Source organism: Fusarium tjaetaba (assembly GCF_013396195.1).
Source record: "Fusarium tjaetaba strain NRRL 66243 chromosome Unknown NRRL66243_c0000109, whole genome shotgun sequence".
NCBI lineage: Eukaryota > Fungi > Ascomycota > Sordariomycetes > Hypocreales > Nectriaceae > Fusarium > Fusarium tjaetaba.
Genome location: NW_023501305.1, coordinates 442,348 through 469,242, shown reverse-complemented (window position 1 = coordinate 469,242; position 26,895 = coordinate 442,348). Strand labels below are relative to the sequence as shown.

Below are 26,895 nucleotides of genomic sequence, written 5' to 3'. Positions count from 1 at the left end.
TGTCGCTCGTTAATCTAAGATCTTATGACGTCACGGAGGGAGGGCAGATGTCATGATACTGATTCCCTGGCATTTTGACGTAGGAGGCGGGGCATCAAATTCCAGCTCAAGAGATATGATGGGCATAATAACTCTAGTCTCCCATTAATCATACCCACCTACGTTGGAATCTATAGTTGACCGACAGTAGATATCATGGCTACAACAGACGATCCAAACCGTAGCTTCACAGCAAGCAACACAGGAAGCGAACCAGAAATAATAGAAGGGCACCAAGAAGAAGCCCCAACCGTCAGCCACGCCCTCGCCGAAGAATCCCAAAACTTTGAGGAAAAAGGCGCAGCGCAGCTTGAGCACGGCGACGTCGAGGTCAAGAATCTAGGATGGAACGAACCTCCCCGCGTCGTGCCCCCGCTGGTGGGAGGCTTGAAGAACGAAGATGTCTGGGCTTTGATACGACGCTTCGATAAGCAGGTCTTTTATGTCAGGAGTATCGAGGAGCCGCCCCTGGGAATGCTGGATATGAACATCGCGGACGAGGAAGAGTTTTCGCCTGAGAAGCTTAGGGCGCAGATTGAGCGGCTCTACGTTTCTGTGTTTGCGCAGTTGTTTTCGTTCTGGAAGCATATCGTGCGTCTTCGTTCTTGGAGGGAGTATCAGCGAACTTCTGCGTTCCTCGCTGTATACACACTCGCATGGCTTCTCGATATTCTCGGCCCCACGATCATTGTATTTCTCATGGTACTCATCTGGTCCCACGAGGCCCGCGATATCTGCTTCCCAGGCGCACCACCATCGATAATCGACTCCAAGACAGGAGGTGTCAAGAAACCAGCAGCTGGTGTTCTAGCGTCTGACGATTCCGTCACTGGTGCGCCAGAGAAGCACAAGGGTGAAGCAGTCGAGCAGGAGGCCCATAGCTTTGTGACGAGCTTGTCTACGGTATGTTCTGGTGTAAGATTTGCTTTTTGGTTTCTTGGGGTGCAGGATACTGAGTGATTTGTAGATTGTTGTTAGCACGGCTGCGGGTAAACATCCCCAGACGGATCCCGACGATGATAGCGCTGCGCCTGATCCGACGAAACTTACTGAAGAAGCTACCGAGGCTAGACAGAAGTCTGTGGGAGAGAATCCTCATGCTGAACATAACAGGGCCAAGAAGCCAGTGTCGAACGCCGTTTGGGATAAGGCGCGTCCGACGATGCATCTGATTGCTGACTTTGTTGATACCTGGGAACGATTCGGTAATGCTTTGAGTCCAGCGGCGCCTTTCCATCGCCATCGGCCCAAGTTCATACTCATTGGTGTTCTTGTACCCATGCTACTCGGCGCTTGGTTCACGACTCCACACATGGCCATGAAGGGCATGGGATTTGCTGCTGGATTCGGATTCTTCGGTGATCCCATCATCACACCCGCTATCAACTTCATCAACCGGACGTATCCCCGCTGGGAGAAGTATGTCGAGTTGCGAAACACTATTCTTCGAGGCGTCCCTACAAATGCGCAGTTGGCTATCACTCTTCTTCGCATAGGTGAAAAGAACAAGGCTCCTCTTCCACCGCCTCCTTCTTCCGACGTGCCTCCCCCTACTGTTCCCCACGAGACTGCCGGAGAGGGTTTGGAGCATCTAGGTGTGTAACAATCATTCACTGCAGTTCAACTCATGCTAACACCACCAGAAGGAGTATCGCAGAGCGAAATCGCCGAGGCTGTGCAGCCTGATCCAAACATTATTCATGAAGATGAGCACGGAGATGAGGAAGAAAAGACGAAGCACAAGAAGTCCCATCGCATCATGAACTTCATCCGCGGCACAGCAAAAGGTGGTGTTACTACAGCTCTAGCTGCTGACAAAGCGAAAGCCAAAGCAGGCGCTCATCACGCAAAGAATCGTCTTGGTGTAGTCAAAGGTCAAGAGCCATATCCCCTAACAGGACCAATTCGTTTCCCAGCACGATACAAGGGAAAGAAGGGCCACGCATACATTACAGCTACAGCTACGACACCGGCTGTCAGTTGGACGACCGAACTCGGAGATCTAAAGCCCGCTTGGACTGTGACTATTGGCGACATCGATGAGCTGAAGAAGATGGGCGGTCTCGGGTGGAAGAGCAAGATCATTGTTGGCTGGGCTATGGGGAGCGAGATTGTGGATGGTTTGATGATTAGGACAAAGGACGGACAGGAACATCATCTCACGGCGGTCTCCATGCGGGATCAGTTGTTCAACAGGTTGATCTCCATGGGAAACCAGATGTGGGAGGCGTGGTAGATACGCCCTTTGGGAGTAGTCTTGGCTTGATTTGGTAGGTGTCTGGAGTTTGGTGATGGAATCATGATACTCTTTGATACCAGGAACACGAAGTAGGATGTGGAATCAATGTTTGGAATCAATTGAATTATAAGTCTAGACCTCGCTAGTTGAAGCATTTCGTGAACAAAAGGTCCTGCTTTGTAATCTCGTGAGTCCACTGAGGCCCTCAATACCTTAAATCCTCCAAACAATTAAGCCAAACGTGGGGAAAGTGGGACAACTTGACAGGGTGACGTCAATTGAATAGAGAGCAGAGCTTACAGATCAAATCACATCTGCAGCGACAACTCGGCCGAGGTCGCTCAAAGGTGGGGGATAAAAAGGGCGATAGTGACACGAGAAAACAAGAATGTCCTCCCCCAATTCCCTATTTCTGTACAAGATCGTCCCCAAATCGCAAGCTAAGCCCATCATGAGCTTCACCCCAGAGCCGTACGACCCCAGCACCGCCGACTCATGGCTCGTCTGTGATACCTGCGGGACTCAATTCCCAACGTCTGATCGCAGCGCCCTCAAGACATGTCACATCTGCGATGACCCACGCCAATTCGTTCCGGCGTCTGGTCAGTCGTTCTCGACATTGGGGGAGTTGAAGAAGAAGCATACGAATGAATGGACAAAATGTCCTTCTGATGAGAACATCACGTTCATTTCGTCGCAGCCGAAATTGGCGATTGGACAGCGTGCTATTCTTATCAAAACGCCCGAGGGTAATATTCTCTGGGATTGCATCACGTTGCTGGATGAAGAGACTGTTGAGAGGATCAAGAGCGAGGGAGGGTTGAAGGCGATTGTTATAAGCCATCCGCATTTCTACAGCACCCACGTCCAATGGGCCCGCGCATTCAATTGTCCAGTCTATCTCGCCGCCGAAGACAAAATCTGGACAACCCTCTCCTCCACGCACCAAATCTTCCTCACAGCCCTCGAAACGCCCATTCTCTCCACGGCCAAGGCCATAAAGCTAGGCGGACACTTCCCGGGCTCCATGGTGCTGCACTACAACTCGCGGCTGTTCATAGCCGACACGCTCATGACGACGGCGTCGGGCGTCGGGAACTGGAGTGTAGACGCCACGGGGGCATCGCGGACCCGACCGGCTGGGCTGAACTCGTTCTCGTTCCTGTGGAGCATTCCGAACTTCATTCCTCTCGGGGTAGGGGAGATGGCGAGGATGTGGGGGGTGTTGAAGGGGTATGAGTTTGGGGCTACGCATGGTGGGTTTATGGGGATGGATATTGAGAGTGAGGATGTCAAGGGGAGGGTTTTGGAGAGTATGAAGATACAGGCTGGGTTTATTGGGGACAAGGAGTTTGAGGAGAAGCTGTAAGTGTATCGATTGCTTTTCTTTTGTTGGATATGAAGCTTGAGATGAGAGATGAGAGATGAGAGACGAGGGACGAGGGACGAGAGATGAGAGATGATAATGATGTTGTTGAATTAAAAATATATAAATAAATAAATCAGGGCCATTCTGATATCTGGGTATCGATCAAGTTTTTAACATGCATCCAACTCCTACTCATGCATCCAACTCCTACTCATGCATCCAACTCCTACTCATGCATCTCAGTCTTTCTATCCATCAACGCCATAAATCTCAACACAAGTATACAAAGCTCAGTCCTTCTTCCAGAACTTCCACTTTTGCTTCGTCGGCGACGATGGACATAGATAACGGTTCAGGAGCTCTCGACCCTCATCAGGAAGATCGATAACAGATTCATTGAGCGTGTCGATAATGAAGCGGTTCGCTGTAAAGAATTAGCAACAATTCAACACCGAGACGAGAAAAAAGGAACTTACGCATCAAGTCAATGCCGCATTCTCCAGCATCAACAGCCATATCGATCCTCGTGGAGTTATAGCATCCATATCGAAGTTGCAGCTCAAGCATACATCTCCACAGCTCTCTCGTCTCATCAAGGCTCATGCCTTCGCAGCTGCGTTCAGAGCATGTGCTTGCTTGGCGGGATCGATGGTTATCGTGGTGGGATTGCTTTGGCAGAGGGATTGCCTCGTCGCTGGGGGAACTCCACATGGCGGGGAGGGAGAGAGGACCAGGATGATTCTCGCGATACATTTTGGTGATGATGAGGAAATGTTGGTGAGGGTAATGAAGTTGATGAATGTTGAGAAGAAGGAAGTCGAGGTCTTATATAAACAGCCTCAAAATTCTCTCCTTTCTTTTTTCTTTCTTTCGCCCTTTTTCTTGATTTCAGGCTCGTGAGTTGTCTCTGCTGTAGTGGGGTTTTGTACTTTCTGGCCCAATATGACAGGCAGAACCCTGCTTATTTATATCAAAGCGTAGCTCAAACAAAACAAAAAACGAAAAACACCAAAAAACCAGGGCGAACCCGATTAAGTTATACTAACGAACCTGTCCTACGGTGAGTACCGCAGCACAAGCAAACAGGAGGGTGGGAAGCTTTGCGCAGTCAGCGGGAGAGCGCCACGTTGGAGGGTCTGAGACAGCTTGCTTCTTGATGGTAGAGCCAAGAAAAGGCGTCAGTGAGTCACATGTGGGAATAAACCATGCTTAATTCCGTGTAGTCAGTGAGTTTTTGCTCCGATTGTTAGTATGAGGGTGGGTGGGTGTCATCATCGGAACATTGCCTGACGGAATGAGGTAGACATCACAAGTGATCGACTTTGCATACGAAAAGACACGGGAGAACGGGAGACAGAGAAAATCCTTTCGGCAGTTTGAGTACGTACTCTCCATACTGGGCCTGTGACTGAATGCCAAGTTAGTGTGTGATCTGCGGAGACTATGGATGGATTGAGGCTTGCAAGCCTGATCTGATGCCCAAGACCAAGAATCAAGATAGGGGGGGTCACAAGGACAGGCTTGTGATAACGACAAGACAGGGCGGGTTTCGATAAGCTTTTGTCTAAGAGCAGTGGTATGGCATGATAGAAACCATGACGACGGGATGGAAGATAGCAGAAGCATGCTACGGTTTGACGGATAAGTAGCGGACTGCTACTGTACCCGTGAAAGCCGCTGTAGCCGGGCATCATTGACTCTTCTCTCAGTCACAGTTACAGTTGCATTCAGAGCCAAGACTGGTTTAAGGCTGAAGGGAGGAAACATCCGGTTGCCCCGCCCCATAAAATAGGTACAAATAGTACGGGAGGACCCTGGGTTCCACTGGCGGAGGAATCCTTTTTAGTTGACTGACCTCTCTAAAAATTGAAAGTACCGCCGGTGTTCACGGATAACTCAGACGTTGAGTGTATTCGTTGAAGCGGTCAAGACTTTGCAGTTGAGGCAGTGTTTTTCTCAACGGCTTAAATCCCAATGCAAGGGATAGGTATTTCACCGCCAAGACAGCGTATTCACAATTACGTGGCGTATAGTACAAACTCAACCACAATCATGAACAAGACTGCGCCTAGAAACAAACACGTGCCTTTTCGATATAACAAACAGCATACCTTGCATGGACATCTCCGGGTAGTTGGTATTTTATTAATACTCTTGTGGCGTTTGATCTTGGCTGTGGCGTACTCTCCCCGGATGCCACCTTGGATCTTATTGTTCCAGATCGTGAAGTTAAGCTTGGACTTGGCGAAAGAAGGTTCTTAGCGATCGAGAGCTATTGTTACTTCGCGTGGAAGCTCAATGTTAGTTTGTGGTCTGTTGTTGGAGAAAAGGTTTGGCCAGTGTGAGTGAATGAATGAGATCTCCACATGGTATTGGCAGATGGCATGTTGCATCAGACTCTTGTATACTGATCTATCATGAACAATTGAGAGGTGAGTTTGTCACTGAAGCAAAGAGAGTGAAATTGATGCATGTGTGTTTGTTCAATTGGCTTTGAATGGCTTGTAAGCTAGCTGCTCCCAAGGATGCTTCCGAATGATTGACTCTCGTCTATATACCAAACAACACCTGAGCAGGCAGAAATCTAGCCTTTACCTGAGAATCCTCAAACGCTTCACACTAAACAGATCGATCTTCAAACTTGAAGCATAAATGTTTTCACTGATAACCGAGTCGATCGTAATAATCTCCGTCAATAGTCACAAACTAGCGCTTGCTAGTTCGCCATTCAGCCTCAGCTGCAATCTCCCCTGTCAATAGGAGGCGAGAAATCTTACGGCTTCTTAGCTAAGTGATAAAAATACTTAGGTAAATATCTGGCAATTTGTCAGTACTTTGAGCCAGCTTATTTTGACACCAGTATTAAGTGTTAGAGACTTTCTTGCACCCGGATGATTGTCAACATCTAGAACTCAATAGTCTGGTCTCCTAATCCATAGTAAAAAAGTCTTCAGAATTGATGATGGGTTGACTTCACTCTTTCATCTGCTTTGGCAGTCATCGCTCGTTATTCCATCGTCAATATGCGTTTCGCGCTTCTATGGTCGCTGCTTGCGGCGGATGCTGTGGTCGCCAGCGTATGTAAACCTCGCCAGTCAGGTGGTTCAAGTAAGTACTTCTGCAAATAAATGTCTGGTGGAATTCAGAACCTAATTGTCAACAGGCACAGCTGAGATAGAGACTACGACGACAGCTTCGATCGAGTCATCCACCAGCATCGCGACGTCGACAGTGGAAGATGTAACCACTACCGAAGTCGCAACAACTGCAGAGACAAGCAGCGAGACAGCTGCTTCAACACTCACAGTCGCCGAAACCACCTCAAGCGATGTCGCCGGGCCCTTAGAAACATTCGTTCTCGCCGCCAAAGTCGAAGGTACCGTCAGCGACGAGCTCTCAGGCGCAGACCGCGATGGTTCACCAGTAGTATGGCCAACCCCACGCTTCATCGCCAGCGGCCCCTTGACCATCTCCATCGACTCCACGACGAGTTATCTCCAAACAAGCGGTGGATTCTACCTCTGCGTCGCATACGGAGACGGTACTTCACCAAACGGTGTCAAGCTTTGCAGCGCCGAGTCCCTTGAAAATCCTGCATTTGGCGCTCTTCCGTGTGAGCAGACGGAGGATCGGAAGATTGCATGTGAAGCTCAAGCTGGGCAGTGCATTAGCGATGGGGAGAACACCATTTGCTCCGAACTTCCGGGGACGTACGATCAGTTCTATTACTATAGGGGAGCCTTCAATGGGATTTATCTCGGTATCGGGTCTGCTGTGAATACCGATGAGAGCCAGCATCCTGTTGAACTCAAGGCCAGACGAAGCAACACATGATTATGGAAGTAGATCCCGAGCAGACCACATCTAAGTTAGAAGACAAAATGAATAGCTACGATGATTTGTGGCTTATAGCTGAAGACCCTGTGTCGTCACATCTCGGAGCTTCCCAGCCACGGCGTCCTCGGCTCGTCGATCCAACGTTCCAGACCCGTTGTCACCTCAGCCCTAAACCTTCGTAGCTTGTTAGGATAAGGTTGCGTATTCCGGGTTGTTGGGTCTCGAGCTTCATGCAGTCAGCTCACTAGCCGGCACCACCGGATGTTTGCAGCTTGAGTTAGTGAAAGTCAATGAATGTTAACGTTGCTGCCTGTTAGCACTTTAAACAGTAACTTTTGGAAGCATCCGATTTTGACGTCAACTGAATGAAGTTTGTTTGTTTTGCTAAATTCTGACGGTGAGGGGTTGCGTTGCTATGAACGGGCGTTGAGATGCGTGGGGATGAGCTTCAAGAAGATGACCACTCGCCGATGACTCACAACGCCAAGCCTTTGCTGAAAGGAGAATGATTTAACTCCTGCCCATGCCAAACTTGCTGATAAGTTGTGCAGGAGAAGCGATCAAGAGCAACCGACGATGGTGATGACTGGTTGAGAATGACTGACTGACTGACGACACGGCGATAAGAAGGAACTCCGAGACCACAACGATGGAAAAGTTTTCTGATCGCGAGAGGCATGAACTCAACTCGATATCGGGCATGTTCCGAGACTACATCTTCATCTGGATGCGAACGAACAATAAAAGCGATGCTGACCTCGCAATGGCGCGCATGTAGAGAAAAGCTCACCGGGCAATGATCCAAAGAGGCATCGGTCTGGTAGGACCTAGAAAAGCAAAGCAGCTTCAAAAAGCGGTAACAGGGAGCATATCCTCTCACGAACATGATCGACGACACCAGACTATGCCAGCTCTTGTGATAGTACTCGGACTCCTCCAAAACTGACATAGCCATACAACTTACCCCTAACCGGTCCCCAACACCTCGATCCGAATCAGTACGGAACATTATCTACGTGCCTCTTCCCCGTACCGACCAATCTCGAACTCTACAGCATCCTGTGCTTAAAGTTATATCAGAAGCCTGTGCTTTTGAACGAATTTCAGCTGCCCTTGAGTTAAAACGACTTACCTGAGGGACGTCGTCCTGTTGATTCGATTGGCTTTGAGAGCTGAAAGCAACTCTCTTGCTCTTGGAGACGATGGGATAACCCCCCGGAGACGAATTGACGGATTATCCGCTCGAATAAATGATTGCAACGCCCAAAAGTGTAGTATATTGCCACCATATTCACCAGTGCTGAGCTTACAGATTTGATCGTCCCAACACCTCAGTTGGACTGCCTCGGTACACAAGCTTCTTGAACAGGTCTGTCAGCGGTATAACAATGAACAGTAGCCATCATTTGCCGAATTGAAACAGTCTGATTAGAAATAGGATTATATAAAGAAGATTCATAGGTAAAAGCCTTTATCTTGTGCCTATATTCACGTACTTGGATCGCCGGCTGGGGTGCTCACCAGGCTGTTCGATCAGTACAGTCTCCAAAGCCGCCCATTTAGTACCACGGACTGCTAGATATGCTGCTGGAAAGGAGAACTGGATGGTAACTCTAACTAAAGTACATCGTACAGGCACAGATCCTCTGACGGCCGAGGAACGTGGCAGCAGACATATTCAGCGATGCTCGGGTCGTTGAGTCCGGCCCGTGTACTAGTGAGGTTAAAGCTCTTTCCGAAGTGTTACTTGTGGACACTTGACGGATTTCACAGACTGGCCACCTCGTTCCCACAATGAAGTGTCACGAGTAGGTTATGACGGATGGCTACGATTTCCAGGCATAGCAGCCGTGCGAAACGAATGGGCCCTTATGGAGGACGAGAACTTGTAATCAGCTTGTATCTACGCTTGAGATAAGAGCAATGCCATCCCTAACTAAAGATGGGGGCGCCAAAGTCTGATTTTGTTACAGAGTGTTTCTCATAGCAGCTCTACCTCTCTTGCCTCAGCACTAAAACATCACCAAACTAGCTTCACGTTGAACGAATCTGGTATTCCGAGATACGGAAGAATCATAAGGGAATATAGTGTCTCCAGCTATAGTCATCGCTGAATGTTGTAGAATTTTGTATGTCTATTCGGGCACATTGCAGGTCTTGCGTGAACTGTTTAGGGCACATAACCGTCGCTACATCTGAAGCATGCACACGTTCATAGTTGCCCCGACAGTTTGTACCAGAAAGCATGTATATGATTTCGATGTGCCTTGCAACTAATTTCGCCCTTGATAAATACAGAACTCCCAAGGTACCACCGAGTAGAAGCTATTCCACCCTGCTGTCCTCAACACATTCAAGTGACGGATCTCACTCACAATAAGGAGTCCAAAGGCATATAGCGCTCGAAATAGCATCTCAATAATGTTCTATCAGTGGTAAGGAGTCTTTGTTGAAATTAAATGTCAAGATCTATACCGCAGCAGGCGGCAGTTCATGAAATCTGCCTGCGCCGTATTCGTCGACTGTTCCTACTTCAGCGCACTGATCCATGATTGTCAGAAAAATGCCTTTCCACTCTGACCGCAACAGTAAATAAAAAGATAGAAATTCTCTGGGGCGCTGTAATTGTCTATACCGGACGTCTTCGTGAGAGGAGATGGAGGGCGGAGCAGCAGAGTCTTGGCCCCAAGGATGCCTTAAGTGAACATCACAAAGTATGGTGTATAAAGACATAGACAGCATAGGTAGTGAAGACACTAGTCCGTACTTGAAAGGCCAGAGTCCACTGAAAAGCCGAAGGTGAATGACTATGGCAGTCCCAAGTGCAAAGCTCAGCTCAGAGTCAAAAACCAGTACCACAATTCAGGGTACCTGAACCTCCTACCACTTCCCAAGATCAATGCCTCCCGCAAAGTTCCACATAATCGCAGCCATTGACGTGTTGGAGTACTAGCAGTGAGAAATTGTGGCCAAGGGTATCCCCATTTCCAATTTACCATTCGCCAAAGCGGACACCGCAGCCTGGCCCAGTTGGAGGCTGTCCTGGGCTGCCTCATCTGGACCAGGGGAGTTGTCATGTTTTGAGAACTGATTGATACCGCCATCGGATATGAAGAGATTATTCGATGAAGGCGTTACCAGAAACTGAAGCCTTAGATTACGCTGTGATGGTCGGAATGAGACGGGGCGAGGGAAGCCGAGTCACCGATGTGATTCGATATCCAAGCAATTCATCGTTTGTGAACCAGAAGATACTTTTCAAGGTATGGCCAACCCTTCTATTACAATTCATGTATGGCCGATTGCACCTAGACCTAAGGATCTATAAAGAACTCCGCGGGTGCAAAAGAATGTCCAACAACAACCCCGCTGACATGAAATGAAGAGTCTGAATCGCTGGTGTTGCTTCAAGTAAAATTGCTACACATGATGACGCTTTAAAATCTCTTACACCTGTTTAACGCCAGCGTCCTCTGCCGTTCTGATAGGAATCTGCCCATCGATACCAGGCATAAAGGCGCGATACGATGCAGCAAGTGACCATTTCTGCAGATCCCTAATCGTCGCCTACAAGGTATCAGTTCTTAAACAAAGCAAGCAATCCCTTGGTGCCTCACCTCAGCTTCCGCTGTGAACCGCTTCCGTCCCGTCGGACCGTCAATACAGAGCGCGTCCTCTATTGTACCGTCCCAGTTCACTTGTACGCCTGAAGTACATGCCGCGAGCCATTGTAATTCGCCGTGTTGCATTTCAGGATGTTGGATTACGTAGTCTCGGAAGTATGGCCATGATATACAATCCAGCATGTCGATGTGGGGGACAAAGACTTGGAGTTCAGTCGGCCGGATCCAGTCAGGGAGGTCCTGAAGAGCATTAGTCAACCCCCGTTGCCCAACTTCATGTCCTCAATATGTACAGCACACCATATCCCATGTTGCCAGAATTGAGATGGGCATGTGAACTTACAGCATATGTCTGTGGAGTCGGATTGATCTGCCATCTCATCACAACCCAAACAACCCACACCGCCGCCATGGACGTGAAAGCGTAATCCTGCCTCCTAGCACTATAAATGAACTGAACAGCCCATTTACTTATCATCGGCGCATTCTCATACTCATCCTTATCAAACAGCGCTGCCACACACGGAAACGTCCCCGTCAGGTCATCAGGATTCGCACCCTCCGTAACCAGCTGCCTCGCCTTCTTGAGCGTGTCCGCCCAAGCCTTGGTCACAGAATCAACACCGTGCCCGTCGTTGGCTGTCATCATGGCCCAGTTGTGCTTGGCGTAGTAGTTCTGCAATTGGCTCTGCTGGGCGACGGCGGGGTAGTGGTTTGCTTTTATACCGCTGGAGAAGGGGAGGTTGCCGAAGTGGTAGGAGGAGAAGTAGCTCTTTGTGCGGGAACCTAGGTCGATGTTCATGTCGTCGGCTTCAAAGGTTGTGCCGTCGAGCCATTCTGCCCTGTCGAAGAGTGTTTCGATGAATTTGCTTTTGGCTTGGTGGTTTACACCGACGAGTCTGGTGGTTAGTTAGTATGAAACTCATCTCAATGGCCAGGAACTCATTCGAATCGGATAAAAAGACATTTTCTCTATACAACAGAATATTTTCTCTCATATGAAGTGAAGCAAATGAGGATTGCATGAGAATAATGTAAGAAAGACTGCATCTCACTTGAGATACGTGGCTGAGGCTGTCTCATATGAGACGTAGGAATGACATCTCACATATGCTATCACATATAACATCCCACGAATGACTTATAAGAGCACAAACATACCTCTGAGTCACAACTACAGCCCTAGACCTCGACTCAATGTACGAAACGATAGACTCAACGGATTCACCTATTCTTATCCAAGACATAACCTCAGCAGCTTCAGAATCCGTACCTTTCCTCATAGCCGCGAGTATGGTCTCAAGCTGATGCAGCCTCCCCTTCTGCTCATTCACGGTATTGGTAAGTCTATTCAGCGTCTCCCCCGACAACACCTTGGTATCGTACGTGCAGACATTGCTGCTGAACTGACACCTCGCGCAGGGATGTCTCCCATCGCACTTGGTCTTTGTCTTGCAGCACGGCACGCACGCGTGGTTCGTCGCGTACTTGCGGGACGATGAGGCCCGGGCTGCCCGCGGGCGTGCGGTCTGAGGTTGCTGAGGCTGTGGTGGTGCTGGGGGTTCGGGCTTATGGGGAGCTGGAGCGAGATTGGGGAGCCTCTGCATTGCCATTTTTGCTTGGGCTTGGCCTTAACGTTGGATGATGACGTCGTTTAGAGATGGTTCTGCAGCCAATGTCATGCAGCGCATTGTTCGTTTTCGGATTTTTTAAGGAGTTTTCGGGGAGGGATGAGATGCCGCGGCTGATCCACGTCACGTTAGGCTTTGTTTGATACTGCACCCAGTCTTTCTCACGACGGGACGGGCGGGAGTGGAGGATTGTCACCTGCGGGGTGTCATGTCAGGTGACTACGCGTTACGTGTGAATGATTGGAAGCATCGGGATGAGAATGTCATCGAGTGTCAGGGCATGTCTACAGATGAAGTCGTTGAGATAAGATATAAAGCTATTGTAGTAGAAACATAGTCTTTGATTCAATTAGACTAAAGCGAAGTGGTTCAGTCGACAACTTGATACGCTGGTCAAAACAGCCCTTGTTTCTACCAACCAACCATGTCAGTTAAGGCATTAGAGACTCCCCAATTGGCAATGGAAATCTGCAGTCAAGCAGTAGCTAAACCAAGAATGGAAATAAAGATAGAATAACCAGGCTGACAGCACTGCTTGTCAATATTGAACATCATATCTACCGCAGCGGACCATATACGCTGATCAGAGTCCCTTCGGAGCTGAGAGAGTCATAACCTCCGAACAATCCATGACCGACCGGCCCGTAGTGGCAAGTTGTAAGCTTTGCATAAAGATCACCAAACATGCTGGTCTACAGGCTTCAGGTGTTGATACCAGAATTACGTCGTTGTAAGCTGCCAAGGGGAAACGCCTCACTTGCGGTCTCGAAGATTCATACTGTAGCATTGTCAATCGAACAGAACTATCAAGAATTACACGCCCCTGGGGAAAAAGGAACGAACAGCTTCGATGCAGCCAGTAGCAGCTGTGCTATCCAAGATCTCGGAACAGATCAAGAGATTTCAGGCCAGGGCAATACCAAATAGTGACATCATAGCATTTTCGTCCAACAGACTCTTAAAGCCGGCGCTTTCTGTCCGCGACGCAGAAAAACAGGTTACGACTCGTTTACAGGCTACTCTTTCAATTTCTGTTTATTTCCCCCGCGATGACGGTCTCTTCTCTTCTCTTCTGCTACTTTACAGGGGGTGGATATCTCGGAAAGCATGGGCTTGCAAGCAAAAGTGACGTCGTCTGAGGCAAAGCCCGTCGCTCTACGATCCGGACCCCACGGCTGCCGAGCAAGGCAGATGCTGCATCTGTTGTGTGACTGGACGCCTTGCCTGAATTTGACATTGTAGATCATCCATCCATCCATCCACGACAGACAGGCCCGAGAAGAAACAGGAACATGCCGACCGGCAGCGTTGACTTTACGCTTTACACTTTTTAGCTGTTTAACGGTTCTGCAGGCTTCCGAACGGACCCGTTTCTGTTGGCCTCAATTGCGTTTCCCCAGAATTCTACGGAGTAAAGCACCGTGCGATTGATTGAGGATGCAACCACGAAACAAATTTTCACGGGCCGAGGACACTTAAAAAAAGACGAATTTTTTAAACAGAACCGTGCATCCCCAAGAGCCGGCCGGGGAACGGTAGCCCACTGTTTTTCACAAGACCGGGCCGAAGCCGGAGCCAGCGGGGGAAAGGCCGGTGCTTTGCTTTTGGCGGGGTTGATAACGATAGAGTCATTCACTAGTTACATTTCATTCTCCAATTGTTATCATATCATATCATGATCGAGATAAGATATCGGTGAGAGCGATCAATATTTGTGTTACATCTAAAGGCGGTGTCGTTCGTGTTCTTCTAGTCAGCAATCAATCATGTTCGCCTCGTGGCTTACGAGAGCCGGACAAGGCTCAGACTAGAAAATAAGAACGAAGCTCCAAAGGAGAGAGGGTGGGTGTGTTGGGAATGATTCAAGACATCGCATCGCACACTGTACTGTACGTGCGTGTCCCGAACACGACGGTGACCCATGACTGACTCAAAGGTTTGCTCAGTGGCGGACAACTCACGACAAATGAGTCAAGTCTGACAAGCAAAAGACGGAGAAGAAAAGTAAAAAGAAAAAACTCTGTCTGTTTCGGTAACCTTCAGCTTTCAGCTTAATTCAATAGCCTCGCGCATGTCTCGGACTTTATTGATAAACTTTTCAATAGACTCGGAGACAAAAAAAAAAAAAAAAACTCCAACGTATCTCATTACTCCAATTCTATACGGAGGTACATTTGTGCTAATACAAGTAACAAGAATGGTCCGGATGCAGAAGGATTTCGCGGCTCCGGGAGTTCGGCGACAAGGATCCCTGTTCCTACCGTAATCCTTCTGACCCCAGATTCCCCTTTCCAGACAAGATATCCTCGGCCTTGCAATCTGTGCTCCGGGCGCGAAAAAGGATAACGTGCTCCAAACTTCCCAAGCACTTGGCATTGAATCATGATTGTATCTACCTTCTACGCCGTTTCAGCCCTCGGCTCCCTGTGGCGCGAAGCTATCGTATCCCCCCAAACTCAAACATGTGACGGCCGGCGCGCAAACCCCAGCTTTAACCCTTTCCCCCCCGCCCTTTTGACGATAGGGGAAGAATTCAAGGTTGGTATCAAAAGATGCGGCACATGCGCCGGTATCGAATCATGGGGTTTGGTCAAGCTAGCATTTGTATTGTCTCAGATGTTATCTTTGTTCGATGCAGGTGATTCTTTGAGCCTCAGTCCTAGCGACATGCTATCTTGATGCTTTGATCAAAGAAACAAGAGGTAGACTGTTCCTTTTGTCCTGCACACAAAGACCTTTGTCCCTCACACCATGTGGAAAATCAGGGTCCAGAGCTGCGGCGCAATCAATACTTCTTACTCTGTGTTGCGCGTATGGCTGAGCCCGGTGCGTATTGCGCTCACTGTCAGCTGCACATTTCTGCTTCGTTCCGTTCCGTACGAGGTAGTTCTTGCGGTCTGGTTTCAAAGTCAGCAGGCGCTCTTATACTGTTTGACTGATTAGTCTAGTACAATCAATCGTAATCTTGTCTCCCATGTGGCATCTTTGGGCGCGCGGGGAAATTCAGATGGGATGGTTTGCATCTGGCAGCTGTGTTGCTCGAACAGGTAGCTCGATTAAGCATCCATGCCCATTATCCACACTCCCCCCTTTTTTTTGATCCCCTGTCAACAACAACATCTCCACCAAAGATGCCTGCTCCCCCGCAAATCGCGACGTGGTTTATTTTGTTTGCTGGCCTTGGCCAAGTGGACGGCGCATGGTATACCGAGGATAAGGACGAATTGATTATTGCGGACGACACCTGTATTAACATCACATTTCTCGCCAAGGATATCTCTATTTCATGCGATAAGTTATGCTTTGTCACTGAGGCCCGCGAGACCAGGCTTATCCGTTCGATAGTCTCACGCAAGGCAGCCCAGGACTCTCACCGCAGGGCTGGGGCTGGGCTGGGCCTGGCTGGCTGAAACATACGTGTTAGGCAACGCAGTGTTCCATTTTCAACCACAAAAATCGATCATCACCATCATCTTTACGCATGCACAGTGTGTCGCAATTGCAATCCCCCATAAGCATGGCATATACGATAACATCATCCTTTCTTTCTCTTTTCTACTTTCTACATGGGGCCAGAACAATCTCTCGGTAAGCGTAATGAACATCGTACCATCGACTCATGGCCGGGCCCGAGCGTCTTCTTTTTTTTAGACACGAACGACGATAAGGGGCCTAGGGAGCAAGAAAATATGAGACCTTGATAAAGGGTGTCAAAATAAACCCAGCAAAGGCTGCCTCAATCTTATGCTAAATTAGGTACCTAAATATTTTCATCACTTTGAATCAAGGTTCTAAGTCGTTTTTGGCTCCCTTAGGCGAGAGAGGGCCCAGCCTCACTTTTCTTCTTCTTTCGGCCGGTTCCCATCATGATATCGATCAGTTCACCGACGCGGACCCGCGGGATCCACCAAAAGTGTAAAGACAAGTCACCAGCAAAAATGTAAAAATCACCTTTTTGATTCAAACCAAATTACAATCTTGATACCCAAAGTCAAGTCGAGTCAAGTCACGACAGTTAAGTTGAGTTGAGTGCAGTTCCCTGATTTGGCAATATCAGCCAAGCCCCGATCGTCCAACATTACGGCCCTTTTTCTGAACCTGTCTTACTTGACATCGTATCAAGTCACAAATCAGCGTAAATAAACATGACACTGTAGGATCATTACGGTACTATGAGAACTAGTTCGGCCGAGAATGACTTGTACGTTCGAGTAGGCACTGATCCTCTCCTACTAGAGGCAGAGAAACACAAAAGAACAAATAGGCAGTAAAAAACTCATTCTATCCTGTCCAGTAGTCTTCGAGACCGTCCATCCATCTTGACTCTAACTTGGCGGATTCAACACCCCAACCCGACTTATCCCCTCAAACTTTGTGTGTATACTGTACTGTATCGCGCTCAACAACACCTTGGAAAATTCCCTCACGATCCCGCGAAGCCGACTTTCGGCGCGTGTGTGACAGATGAATTCGGTGCTCCCGAGCGAAGCTTCAATCTAGTCATTTCTACTAAATAGTAGCTTAGTCTACACTTTGAGAGATAAGGTGAAAGCAGCATTTTGGTGGAATGCAGGCTGCTAGGGCATCTCTTATCCAGGCCCTCGCTCATCCCCGCAAAATACGCTGTAGGAATGGATCCAGCCTTCTGGTGCCAGGCGGCCCCAGGCCTCAAAATGTAGAAAAAGGAACTAGAGCCCACGACGAGATTCCGGGCCTTGCTTGGCTAAACCCACCCCCAAAGTCGCTTTTCACTGTGCGCGGGATGCCTTGTTCGGTACCGCGAGACAAGACCTGATTGCCACTGTGGATTACCTATGATCCTTTGATACTGTGCCAGTGAGGCTCACTATCTTCCACTGACGGCACAGTGCGGCTCATCTTGCTGCAGGGGGTCTTTGCCACCCCCCCTCCCCTTGGAAAAAACAGAGCCCGCCACACTCCCCACCTCCTTTCGCTTGCCTGGCTTCACCTGAGGCTCCATCTTATTCACTCTCCACTTACAGGTCGGGTACAGCCTCTGCCTGTGTCTATATCCATCAGCCTTCCCCCCGAAATCCCCTTCCCCGGCTTTCTCTTCTCTCTCTCTTGATAGTTACTTTATATCAAGAGATTCATATTCATCCCGTCACAGCTTATTAGCGTTTGTTTGCTTTTTCGTTCACGAGCTGGACCTCATCAAACTATTTTGCTTGACGCAATCAAACCATCTCACACACAAATCTCCCATCCCTTTGAAAGAGTGACACCTGCTTTATTTACCAAGGCGCCATCTCATTCCAGACACAAAAACAAAGGAACCACCATCAGCAAACCACAACAACAACAACAAAACAATAACATATAACTCTTCACACACCCAAAGTGAATTAACAACAAATTCTCCTGGCAAAACAAATCACATCAAATCTTGTCATCATGGCTCACACAACCGAAACCTACTACTATTACGTCCCCAATCTTCAGGCCCTCGACCCTACAGCTCGCGAAGTCGACCCTTCAGCTTACGCCTGGGTGCAGCCCACAATCATCGAGGATGAGGATCTTACTTTTGGCGGAAAGGCTTTGAGTGCCTGGTACGAGGAGGATCGTCGTCGTCACAGCAGTGGCAGCGATGAGGAGGAGCGACGCGGTCGTGAGCGTGTGCGAAGAAACTACTCGCGCTCCGGCAAGTCGCACAAGAAGTAATCACATTTCTTCTGCTCCCTCCTATAGAAGCAAGGAAGCGAATGCGGTTCTCGACACTATGATACCCCTTTAGACAACCGACACCTGAACTTTTTTACTCACCGCCGCGACAAACACCTTGCTCTCATCGCCATTACTTCCTCAGGATACATCTCGCCATCACAACGAACTCAATGAACCACTCGACATGTCCGCATGAAACGAAACTATAGACACTCATATCACCAAACCTGTACCACCTCTTTTCGCTCTCCCAACCCGACATATTCTTTGGCATAGCATTCAGCATCACGACCGGGAAGCGTATTTAGATTTTTTAGGGGGGGAACCAACCCTCAACTCCCATGGACATTTTGATTTAGGCGTTTTTGTTTTATTATCCTTAGTACCTCCCTTCTGCATTTGGGAATACCCCCCCATGTTGGATCACTTGGCTGGTAAGCCAATATAACGTATAACGTGGTTTAGAGCGGGACTTGGCTTTTACGGGCACATCTCCTTGTGGGATAAAGGAGAGTCGATTTGAACGCGGGACTGGTGGTGAGACCGATAAGAGGTAGCACCCACACTGAATGGCAGAAATACCATAACTTAACAATATCCTACATTGTGTCTTGATTGTCCAAGTGAATGTGATGTGAATGTGATGATCAGCTAACAGATACCGCGCTCAGCGCACTTATCGTGTTAAATTGACATGACAGATAACAAGTGGCATTTGACTCGCGTCATGTTTTACAACGTTGCAGTGCTTCATCGTCTGCAACGGCTCAAAGGGCGTTCGCATCATGCCCTCTATGGCAGATGATCTCCACATGAGGTCACGCACACAGTCATGCCACGTGCAAATCCTATCAAAACCCCCGATTCACTTTTGTGCATCAAGGCCTAAACAAAAAGTCGACGTTTCATTACGATTCAGGTTTTTTTGTGTCAAAAGAATCCCATGCTCGTTGAATGACGTCGTTGTTGATCTTGTCAAGTCGATCTTGTCCCAGCGACAAAGCATGTTTCATGCCGAGGTCTACAGTTCTCCAACAGTTGATGATCAGAGAGTGAGGGGAAATGCCCAAAAGTCGATGTGGGAAAAGATCGATTTTTGATAGGTTTGCCACTCTCTGTTGCATGACGAGGCATGGTTGCTCTCCCGCTTTTATTCTTGTCTACAACGGATGGACTCCGTGGGTTTTGAGTCGTTCAGAGGCAGACATGAGATCGGCTTGGCAGTTGGAGATTATGTGGCGAGCGTGGCTGTACGTTTTGTATGATCACGACTGTTGGAGGCACAGTTTCGATGATGCCATTTTGAGGTGCTTAATAATGGCAGATTCCCAATAGACGATAATCTGGTCGTGTTTCTCTTCAATATACCCAGTCTACAGTCTGTACATTATGTAGCTCGCCACGCTGTGTCAGGCAGGCGATGTGTTGCTGGACTTTTGTGTCATCGTCACTGAAGAGTTGTTGAAGTATGAAACGGCCTATGTTACTACAGAACAAACATTTTTACCTTGCCGTCATCAGAAGTGAGGGTATTCGTAGTTGAATGTCCGCTCGTGGCCGTTATGTTCTTGTTGTTGATCGGCAAGCCCCATCGTCTTCTCCTCATCAACTCCCTCTCGTTCTAGACCACATCGACCTACGCTGATCCCTCACAGCACTGGATCTAGACCTGCCAGATCACTAAATTTGGTATGTACTGGCCATGTCTGACCCGAGCACTCGGTAAAGCTGACCTAAATCTGCTTGGTGGAACGGGTTGCGCGATGATCCCCGGTCGCTAGAGAATGCTGCATTGTGCCGATCCTTTAGCCGTGTTTCACGATACTGGTAGCCCTTCCGAGAGTTGAGCGATGAATGATTTGGCGCAAAGGCTTCGGTACTTTGAAGAAATGGTAACGGCAAGTGTCTGCGACGTTGACGATGAGTGTTAATGTAGCAGACAGCAGTCTCGCTGAGTTGTGCAGGCGAGGAAGTTTGAAGAGCATATACATGGCTAACTTTAGAATTCTGCTGCATCCCAGTCTTCTATTCACTTGAAAACCAGTATGTATGACTGTGTACAGGCGATAGGAGTTGGAGTGTTTGGAGAGCCTCCCAAGGGCATCGCTATCGATCTTGAGTCAGTGCCACACGGTCGGTCATATTCGAGCTAAGGGCTCATTGTAATGAGAGCCACATGAGGCCCGGGGAACTCATATGCCCAAAATAGACAGTCATTGGTTATTTATCAAGTGAAATATCGTAGTCTACAGTGACCTAGGCTGGTGGTTATCTCTTGAGATGGCCGCGACAGATGTTGGTGTCAATAGCTAAATATTCAGCCTGGGATATAGGGAACATTTTACCGATATGGCGATTCAATGGGAACAACAAGCAAGCGCGTACAATTCCTCACTTTCCCTTGCTGTAGTTCCTTTCAGGCGATGGTTTGCATAGTGTCGCGGGACCACAGTCGTATGAGAAACGGACTTCAAAGTAACCGTATAAGATGATCGTGGCGTAGGAGCTTCGGTAGGAGCTTCGTAGCAAAAGGCCTCTCAATGAGCATAATCTATCATGCAATAAGGATGTTTACGTCTCTGCGACAGGCTGGCCGGCCTCTGTGCTTGTAGCCAGATCTTTCTCCTCCGTTTCATCTCGGCTGCTAACCAGCTCGCTCGGTCAATTTCAGTCACAAGATCCTTAAAAGAAGACGTTGCTGTGAGATCTTCTGTATTCCATTTCAGTGCGAATATGAAGGCATGAAGACCTGGCAGTTGTCTCAGGGCTTGCTGCAAGTGCTAACTGGCATCCGCTCCAAGGCTCCGAAAAGGCCGCCAAGATATGGGAGTCATTTCAAAGACAATTTTCAAGGAAGTGAGAGAGAAGTTGAGCTGTCTGATACAGTGGGAGTGTTTATTAAGATATTTTGGGCAGCTGGATTCCTAAGCTAGACCTGCGAGGTTGATGGTGTGTAAGAAAGGAAACGGTTGAGGAATGAAGTTTACAGCATTTGTTGTCGCCTTCTTGCTGTATTCCAAGCCCTAGATACTGTATCGATTAGAACTCACTTCTGAATCATTGAATGGAAGTCTCTTCAATTCTCCCCTCTCTTCTTCACTGATGCCTTGAGACCTGCAGGTGTAGAGCATGCAAATGTTGCCAGACATGATCTGATCCGAAGCGCTCCAGGGTATCATCCCGAACAGGCATCAGCATCAACAGGCCTCCAACCAACACCAACACCAACACCAACACCAACACCACGATACATTGATCTTGATGGATTTACCCTCCCCTCGTGATCGAACAACATGCGACATCTTCTGTCTGCGCAAAATCGCACAGCGAGCGACAAACGCTGCCTAAAACCTCATGCACCCCAGAGACCACCACTCCAGCCGGGCGCTTTCACCCAACGCCCAAAAACAACAATTGGTCATTTCTCACAAATGAGGCTCAGCTCTGTACCACCAACTCATTTTCAAGCTTCAATAGAATCATGCAGGTTTATGCACACACTCCGCCTCTTTGCCGCCCAACCCTGGTTCAGCCGCAGTATGAAAATGGAACCTCAGCTTCTCTCGGCGGTTAATTCTTCCACTTCTTCACTACCTTGAAAATGCCGGCTAGAATTCATGAGAAATGCGTTGATTTCAGGGTGATAACATGGGATGAAGGTGAGTAACTGAATCTGAGTGTGAGAGCGTTGCTGATGGGTTTAGGGAATGAGAAGTGGCTTCGTGAGGATGTCCGACCGGGGGACTTTTATGAGGGAGATATACCTGCGCTGTGGAGTGAGTCGCATGTTATAGTCGTGTAAGTTTATTCTCATTTGGGTCAAGAATAATGCTGATTATGGGTAGATTCGCGGATGCAGATAAAGTACGCGAATGCTCATCGTGTAGGAAACGCTTCACCGATGTCTTCTGTATGCCTGAGCTCTGGTGGTCAAGCTACAGTCGTCGATCAAACGGCTATTTTGGAAGTGAGACATTTCGCGATAACAACGGAATGATCACTGCATTAAGTCAGTCTTCCTCTACCATCGAACTTCATGCCTAGTACTGACAGAGGTAGATACGTGGTCACGGTTCCTCGTCAAGCAATTGAACGAAACAAGCCATCAATGGCATAAATTCAACATCCTAACACGCTGGATAAAAGATCCCCAACAAACAATCCTTCTTGTGTTCGAAGCACCCAAGCAACTCCGTCTACGCGATAGATTCCCCAATCCACTGCTCCAAAACTCTCACAACGATACTCTCAGCGATCCCTTCTGGTTCTATCCCCGTCTATTCGAAGATCTCTCTCTTCTCCAAGATAACTCCGTCTGGGCAGTTCGCGATCACGTTCGAAGAATTGAGAAAACAGATCTTACACAAAAGCCTGAACCGAAATATCGAGCTATGCATGATACGGCTAGACATGCTATTCACGTCTCGGAGACGCTCGAAGTTGCGGAGAAGACTATCACGGCGATCATCCAGCAGCATAGTACGTTTGAGGCAGAGGCCGCTGGGGGGAGTAGACCTGCAAAAGCAAAGTTTCGACATGTAGGTGAACGATTACTGTGGTATATCCACATTCTACAAAGTCTACGCTGCAGAGCATCCGCGAACAAAGAGCGGCTTCTTAACGAGATCCAACTCGCGTTCAACTCAGTAGCGCAGTACGATTCTCGAATCTCTGTCAAGATCGGTCAGGCCACTCAATCCGACAGCGCAGCTATGAAGACCATAGCTTTCGTGACACTCACATTCTTACCTGCGACTTTTATATCAGCGTTGTTCAGCATGTCGTTCTTCAAGGTTGATGATGACACGGGAGTATGGAGTGTGAATGAGAAGTTCTGGGTGTATTGGGTGTTTGCGGTTCCAGCTACACTGTTCACATGGGGGTTGTGGTTGTCGTGGCAGTGGTTTTATAGACCGGTTAAGATTGGGGAGGAGGAGAAGCCTGTGAAGAAGTTTGGGGACTTGATTGGGTTCGTGAAACGGGGTGGGACTGATGAGGAATACCAGATCTCTTGAGCTGGGAAGTTATTGAAGGGATGGGTCGGATGATATGGTTAGATAGTGGGATTGCGACTTGGATGGCTTCACATTTTGAGATGCATATAAGCGATGTTCTAGCGTGTGTTGCTATCAAATTCGAGGTCAAATTGTATTGCGTGCTAATATCAATTGTGCTTGTGTGTCGTTTCTCATTCCACTATACATTGCTATAATTCAAGTGCTAAAATCTCAAACCACCATCACATGTTACCTCAAAATCTCAATAACCAAAGACGCTTACTATCCATTAAATAAGTGCATTGCACCTGGCTCCAACATCATAGTCAACAGGCTGAACAGGATCCACGGTCACGATAGAAGCAGGCTTTACTGAAGTGTCATACTCTTGCACAACGACCGGTGCTGGCGATGCAGTTGTCTCCAATCCAGGCGTCGGGGTCGACTGAACCGCCACTTCAACCACAATACTATCCTGTGGCGCTGGTGTTGAGACCTGAGGGACAGGGGCCGTATTGTTCTCAGTTGCTAGGCTAGTACCAGCCAAGATGTCGTTACTACCGTATCCGCTGCTGACAATGAGTGTGGTGTTGTCTGGTGTACCCGGGACTTCGACTAGAGGAACGTCGCTGGTGATGATCTCAGGCTGATTGTTCTGCATAAACACCGGATACGCAGGTTGCTGCACTTGGGTTTGGGATGTGAACAGCGGTGCTGGTTCGGCGGCATAGTCGGGTACTGTGTACGAGATGGTGACCTGTTGCTGAGGCATTTGGGTCGGATCGTAAATATACGGCTGGGTAGGATATGTCTCTTGTGCAGTAACCTGATATACAGGCTGTTCGTTTGACTGAAGGGGAGGCTCAACGGCGGTCTGCTCGGAAGTAATGACTGTCTCGTAAGATGTTGTCTGCTGAGTCAAGATTGGCTCTTGAGTGGAAGTAGTTTCGAACGTAGTCTGCTGCTGGACTTCAAAGCCGGGTTGCTGCTCGTATGTTTGAGTGTACTGAACTTCCTGCTCGAAGGCTGGCTGACCCTCATTCATCGTGTAAGAAACCTCAGTTGTAACGCTGAACTGCTCAGGCTGCTGGCCAAAGGAAGTCTGTTGATCAAATACAGGTTGTTCGAAAGCTGGCTGCTCAGTTTGTACTGAATACTCGAATGTCGACTGTTGCTCATAAGCTGGTTGCTGAAACATTGACTGCTGGTTGTCTTCAAATGAGAAAGACTGCTGAGGTTGCGAGAAAGACGATTGCTGATAGTCGAAGCTTTGCTGGAACTGTCCCTGCTGCTGCTGGTCTTGGAACCCGCTCGAGTCATCACCTCCAAATCCAAAGTCCCCATCATCGTTGTAATTGTCGTCGTACTCGCCATCGCTTCCTGAGCCAACACCACCGAAGCTGTTGACTGTGTTCAACATGCGACCCATCTTTCTCCAATTCTTCTTCTTGCCAAGCTTTCCAACCTGTCGACTTGCCATCTCAACACCTTGGCCAGTGAGTCTTGCTGCATTGACCGTCGCTGAAAGGATGCTATCGCCGACGTTTTGCGGCTGATTCGGTTGACCAGGTCGTGCTTTTCTCACAATGACCTGCTTTCCTTGCTTCGTCGCTCGTGGCTGCTGTCCCGGCCGATCCCACGTCGATAAACCAAGCTGTTCATTGATGTAAAACGGCGTCATGTCTGGCGTTCTCAATTCCCTCCAACCATCAGGCAGAGAGTTGGCAGGCTTAACCCAAGAACTGGTCCCCAATCTCTTGTTGAAGTAAAATGTTCGACCATCAGGTGTCTTGCGCTCATCCCAGCCAGGTGGCAATCCAGAGAATCCAAACAAGGCCGCTGCTGTGGGCTTCAGGTGTGTCTTCAGGCCAGTCGAGTTATGAGTGTACCAGAGTCGACCCGAGACGTTCTTTCGAATAGTCCACATTTGGGTTGTCGCGTCTTGGACGGAAGACTGAACTCGCGGGTCGGATTCAGTGGCGTAGTAGGATTTATCGTGGCTGTGGGAAGTGTTGACTGCGTTGGAGGTGAAGCACCACACACAGAAGTTCGTTGTGATATGCGCTGTGCTGCAGATGAGACAGGTGTAGACCGACACGTTGAGAGGTATTCCTGGGAGTGTCAGCGACAGTATTGGTTCATCCAAACGACCATCTTACCCTTTCGACAATGGTTACACAACTGAGGTTGCCCAGTAGATGTGCGTCTCAGGTCTGCAGCAGGAGTAGCTTGAACAGCTTGAATCGGCTGAACTGCTGGGTTATGTTGAGCAGGAGGATTATGCAGAGGCGCTTGCGTATGCTGAGCTGGAATATTCTGCTGAACCCCCGGGATTTGTTGAGCTGCCGGGGCATACTGAGCCGGGTGAGGTTGCTGGTGAGGTTGTTGTGCGCCTGGAGCATGCTGTATCGCTGGACTTTGCTGGACAGGAACATGTTGAACTGCCGGGGCTTGCTGGCTCACAGGAGGTTGCTGAGCCGCGTTAGGAGCTCCATTCGGCCCCCATTGTGGTGTGCCCGCGACGCTTGGTGTAGCGACAGTGGTAGCAGGCGTTGCGATACCGGCGCTGCTACCGCTGATGCTTCCAGGTCTGCCGTGATCGGCCACAAATGAACCGATGTTGCTGTTGGCAGTATCGACACGATGGATTTGCGGAGTTGGGCTTGCAGGGGATTGCCGTGGTTGCGCTTGGTGAGCGTTTGGCAGAGTCGTTTGAGGAGCGGGATTTGGTGATGGATTTGTCGGGCTGAAGGGTTGCTGTTGAGGGTACTGCGCTTGGACATGCTGCTGTGGGAGCTGTTGCTGTTGCTGTTGCTGATATTGTGGCTGCGGCGCTTGCTGGTGCGCTTGCTGATACTGAATCGGTTGTTGGAGAGTTGGAGGATGTTGAGGATGAGGGTTGCTTTGCTGTTGTTGCTGGGGAGGGTACTGAGCAGGTTGTGCTTGCTGGTGGTGAAGTGGTTGGCCCGGGTGTGGTATCGACTGAGCTTGGTGAGTCTGCTGTGGAATTTGTTGCTGGTAAACAGGTTGAACCTGTTGTCCAGGATGATAAGACTGAGGCCTCTGTTGTTGAACATGTTGCTGCTGCTGATTGTGAGGAGGATACCCAGCTTGCGGATGCTGCTGCTGAGGAGCAGGTCTATGCGGTAGTGAAATGCTCTGGCCTGGCGTTCCAACCGGTTTCCCAACAGGTTTCCTAGCCACAGACCTCTGATGCATCAAAGGCTGAGGCGTCGTTTGTACAACATTGCTCTGAGGCTGTGGAGACGCCATCTCGACTTGACTTACACCAGCAAAACACAAGGTCAAGGACAAGAAATGACAAGACGGGAGATAAACGGGAACCCCGCTTGGCAATGCATTCTATTTATTGCTTTTATTCCCCCTGTCCATCACAGGACTTTAACAATCGAGACCTGAAAGAATACTTTGTATCTGGTTGTGCCTCTTCTTTTCTTTCTACCCCTCTATC

General features: G+C 48.8%; 9 protein-coding genes across 9 annotated transcripts; 6 read left to right on the top strand and 3 right to left on the bottom strand.

Moving 5' to 3' along the window:
* Positions 1-195: 195 nt before the first annotated feature.
* FTJAE_5771 (uncharacterized protein) lies at positions 196-2,275 on the top strand (the record flags this gene model as incomplete). The annotated part of the gene is made up of 3 exons (XM_037352314.1): positions 196-942; positions 1,007-1,634; positions 1,683-2,275. The coding sequence occupies 3 exons, from the start codon at positions 196-198 to the stop codon at positions 2,273-2,275; spliced, it is 1,968 nt and encodes a 655-aa protein (XP_037207264.1).
* A 454-nt stretch (positions 2,276-2,729) lies between these two features.
* FTJAE_5770 (metallo beta lactamase) lies at positions 2,730-3,647 on the top strand (the record flags this gene model as incomplete). Its single annotated transcript, XM_037352313.1, has 1 exon — positions 2,730-3,647. The coding sequence occupies one exon, from the start codon at positions 2,730-2,732 to the stop codon at positions 3,645-3,647; it is 918 nt and encodes a 305-aa protein (XP_037207263.1).
* A 290-nt stretch (positions 3,648-3,937) lies between these two features.
* Positions 3,938-4,400, bottom strand: FTJAE_5769 (uncharacterized protein; the record flags this gene model as incomplete). The annotated part of the gene is made up of 2 exons (XM_037352311.1): positions 3,938-4,071; positions 4,124-4,400. 2 exons carry the CDS (start codon positions 4,398-4,400, stop codon positions 3,938-3,940), a joined length of 411 nt encoding a protein of 136 aa, XP_037207262.1.
* Positions 4,401-6,670: 2,270 nt separating this feature from the next.
* FTJAE_5768 (uncharacterized protein) lies at positions 6,671-7,481 on the top strand (the record flags this gene model as incomplete). Its single annotated transcript, XM_037352310.1, has 2 exons — positions 6,671-6,755; positions 6,811-7,481. The coding sequence occupies 2 exons, from the start codon at positions 6,671-6,673 to the stop codon at positions 7,479-7,481; spliced, it is 756 nt and encodes a 251-aa protein (XP_037207261.1).
* Positions 7,482-10,931: 3,450 nt separating this feature from the next.
* On the bottom strand, positions 10,932-12,720 carry FTJAE_5767 (conidial development fluffy; the record flags this gene model as incomplete). Its single annotated transcript, XM_037352309.1, has 4 exons — positions 10,932-11,051; positions 11,102-11,347; positions 11,451-12,006; positions 12,269-12,720. 4 exons carry the CDS (start codon positions 12,718-12,720, stop codon positions 10,932-10,934), a joined length of 1,374 nt encoding a protein of 457 aa, XP_037207260.1.
* A 3,149-nt stretch (positions 12,721-15,869) lies between these two features.
* On the top strand, positions 15,870-16,148 carry FTJAE_5766 (uncharacterized protein; the record flags this gene model as incomplete). The annotated part of the gene is made up of 1 exon (XM_037352308.1): positions 15,870-16,148. One exon carries the CDS (start codon positions 15,870-15,872, stop codon positions 16,146-16,148), a length of 279 nt encoding a protein of 92 aa, XP_037207259.1.
* A 2,005-nt stretch (positions 16,149-18,153) lies between these two features.
* Positions 18,154-18,423, top strand: FTJAE_5765 (uncharacterized protein; the record flags this gene model as incomplete). The annotated part of the gene is made up of 1 exon (XM_037352307.1): positions 18,154-18,423. The coding sequence occupies one exon, from the start codon at positions 18,154-18,156 to the stop codon at positions 18,421-18,423; it is 270 nt and encodes an 89-aa protein (XP_037207258.1).
* A 3,604-nt stretch (positions 18,424-22,027) lies between these two features.
* FTJAE_5764 (uncharacterized protein) lies at positions 22,028-23,441 on the top strand (the record flags this gene model as incomplete). Its single annotated transcript, XM_037352306.1, has 4 exons — positions 22,028-22,085; positions 22,131-22,224; positions 22,272-22,435; positions 22,486-23,441. The coding sequence occupies 4 exons, from the start codon at positions 22,028-22,030 to the stop codon at positions 23,439-23,441; spliced, it is 1,272 nt and encodes a 423-aa protein (XP_037207257.1).
* Positions 23,442-23,712: 271 nt separating this feature from the next.
* Positions 23,713-26,696, bottom strand: FTJAE_5763 (tpa inducible; the record flags this gene model as incomplete). Its single annotated transcript, XM_037352305.1, has 2 exons — positions 23,713-25,535; positions 25,583-26,696. 2 exons carry the CDS (start codon positions 26,694-26,696, stop codon positions 23,713-23,715), a joined length of 2,937 nt encoding a protein of 978 aa, XP_037207256.1.
* Between the last annotated feature and the right edge of the window lie 199 nt (positions 26,697-26,895).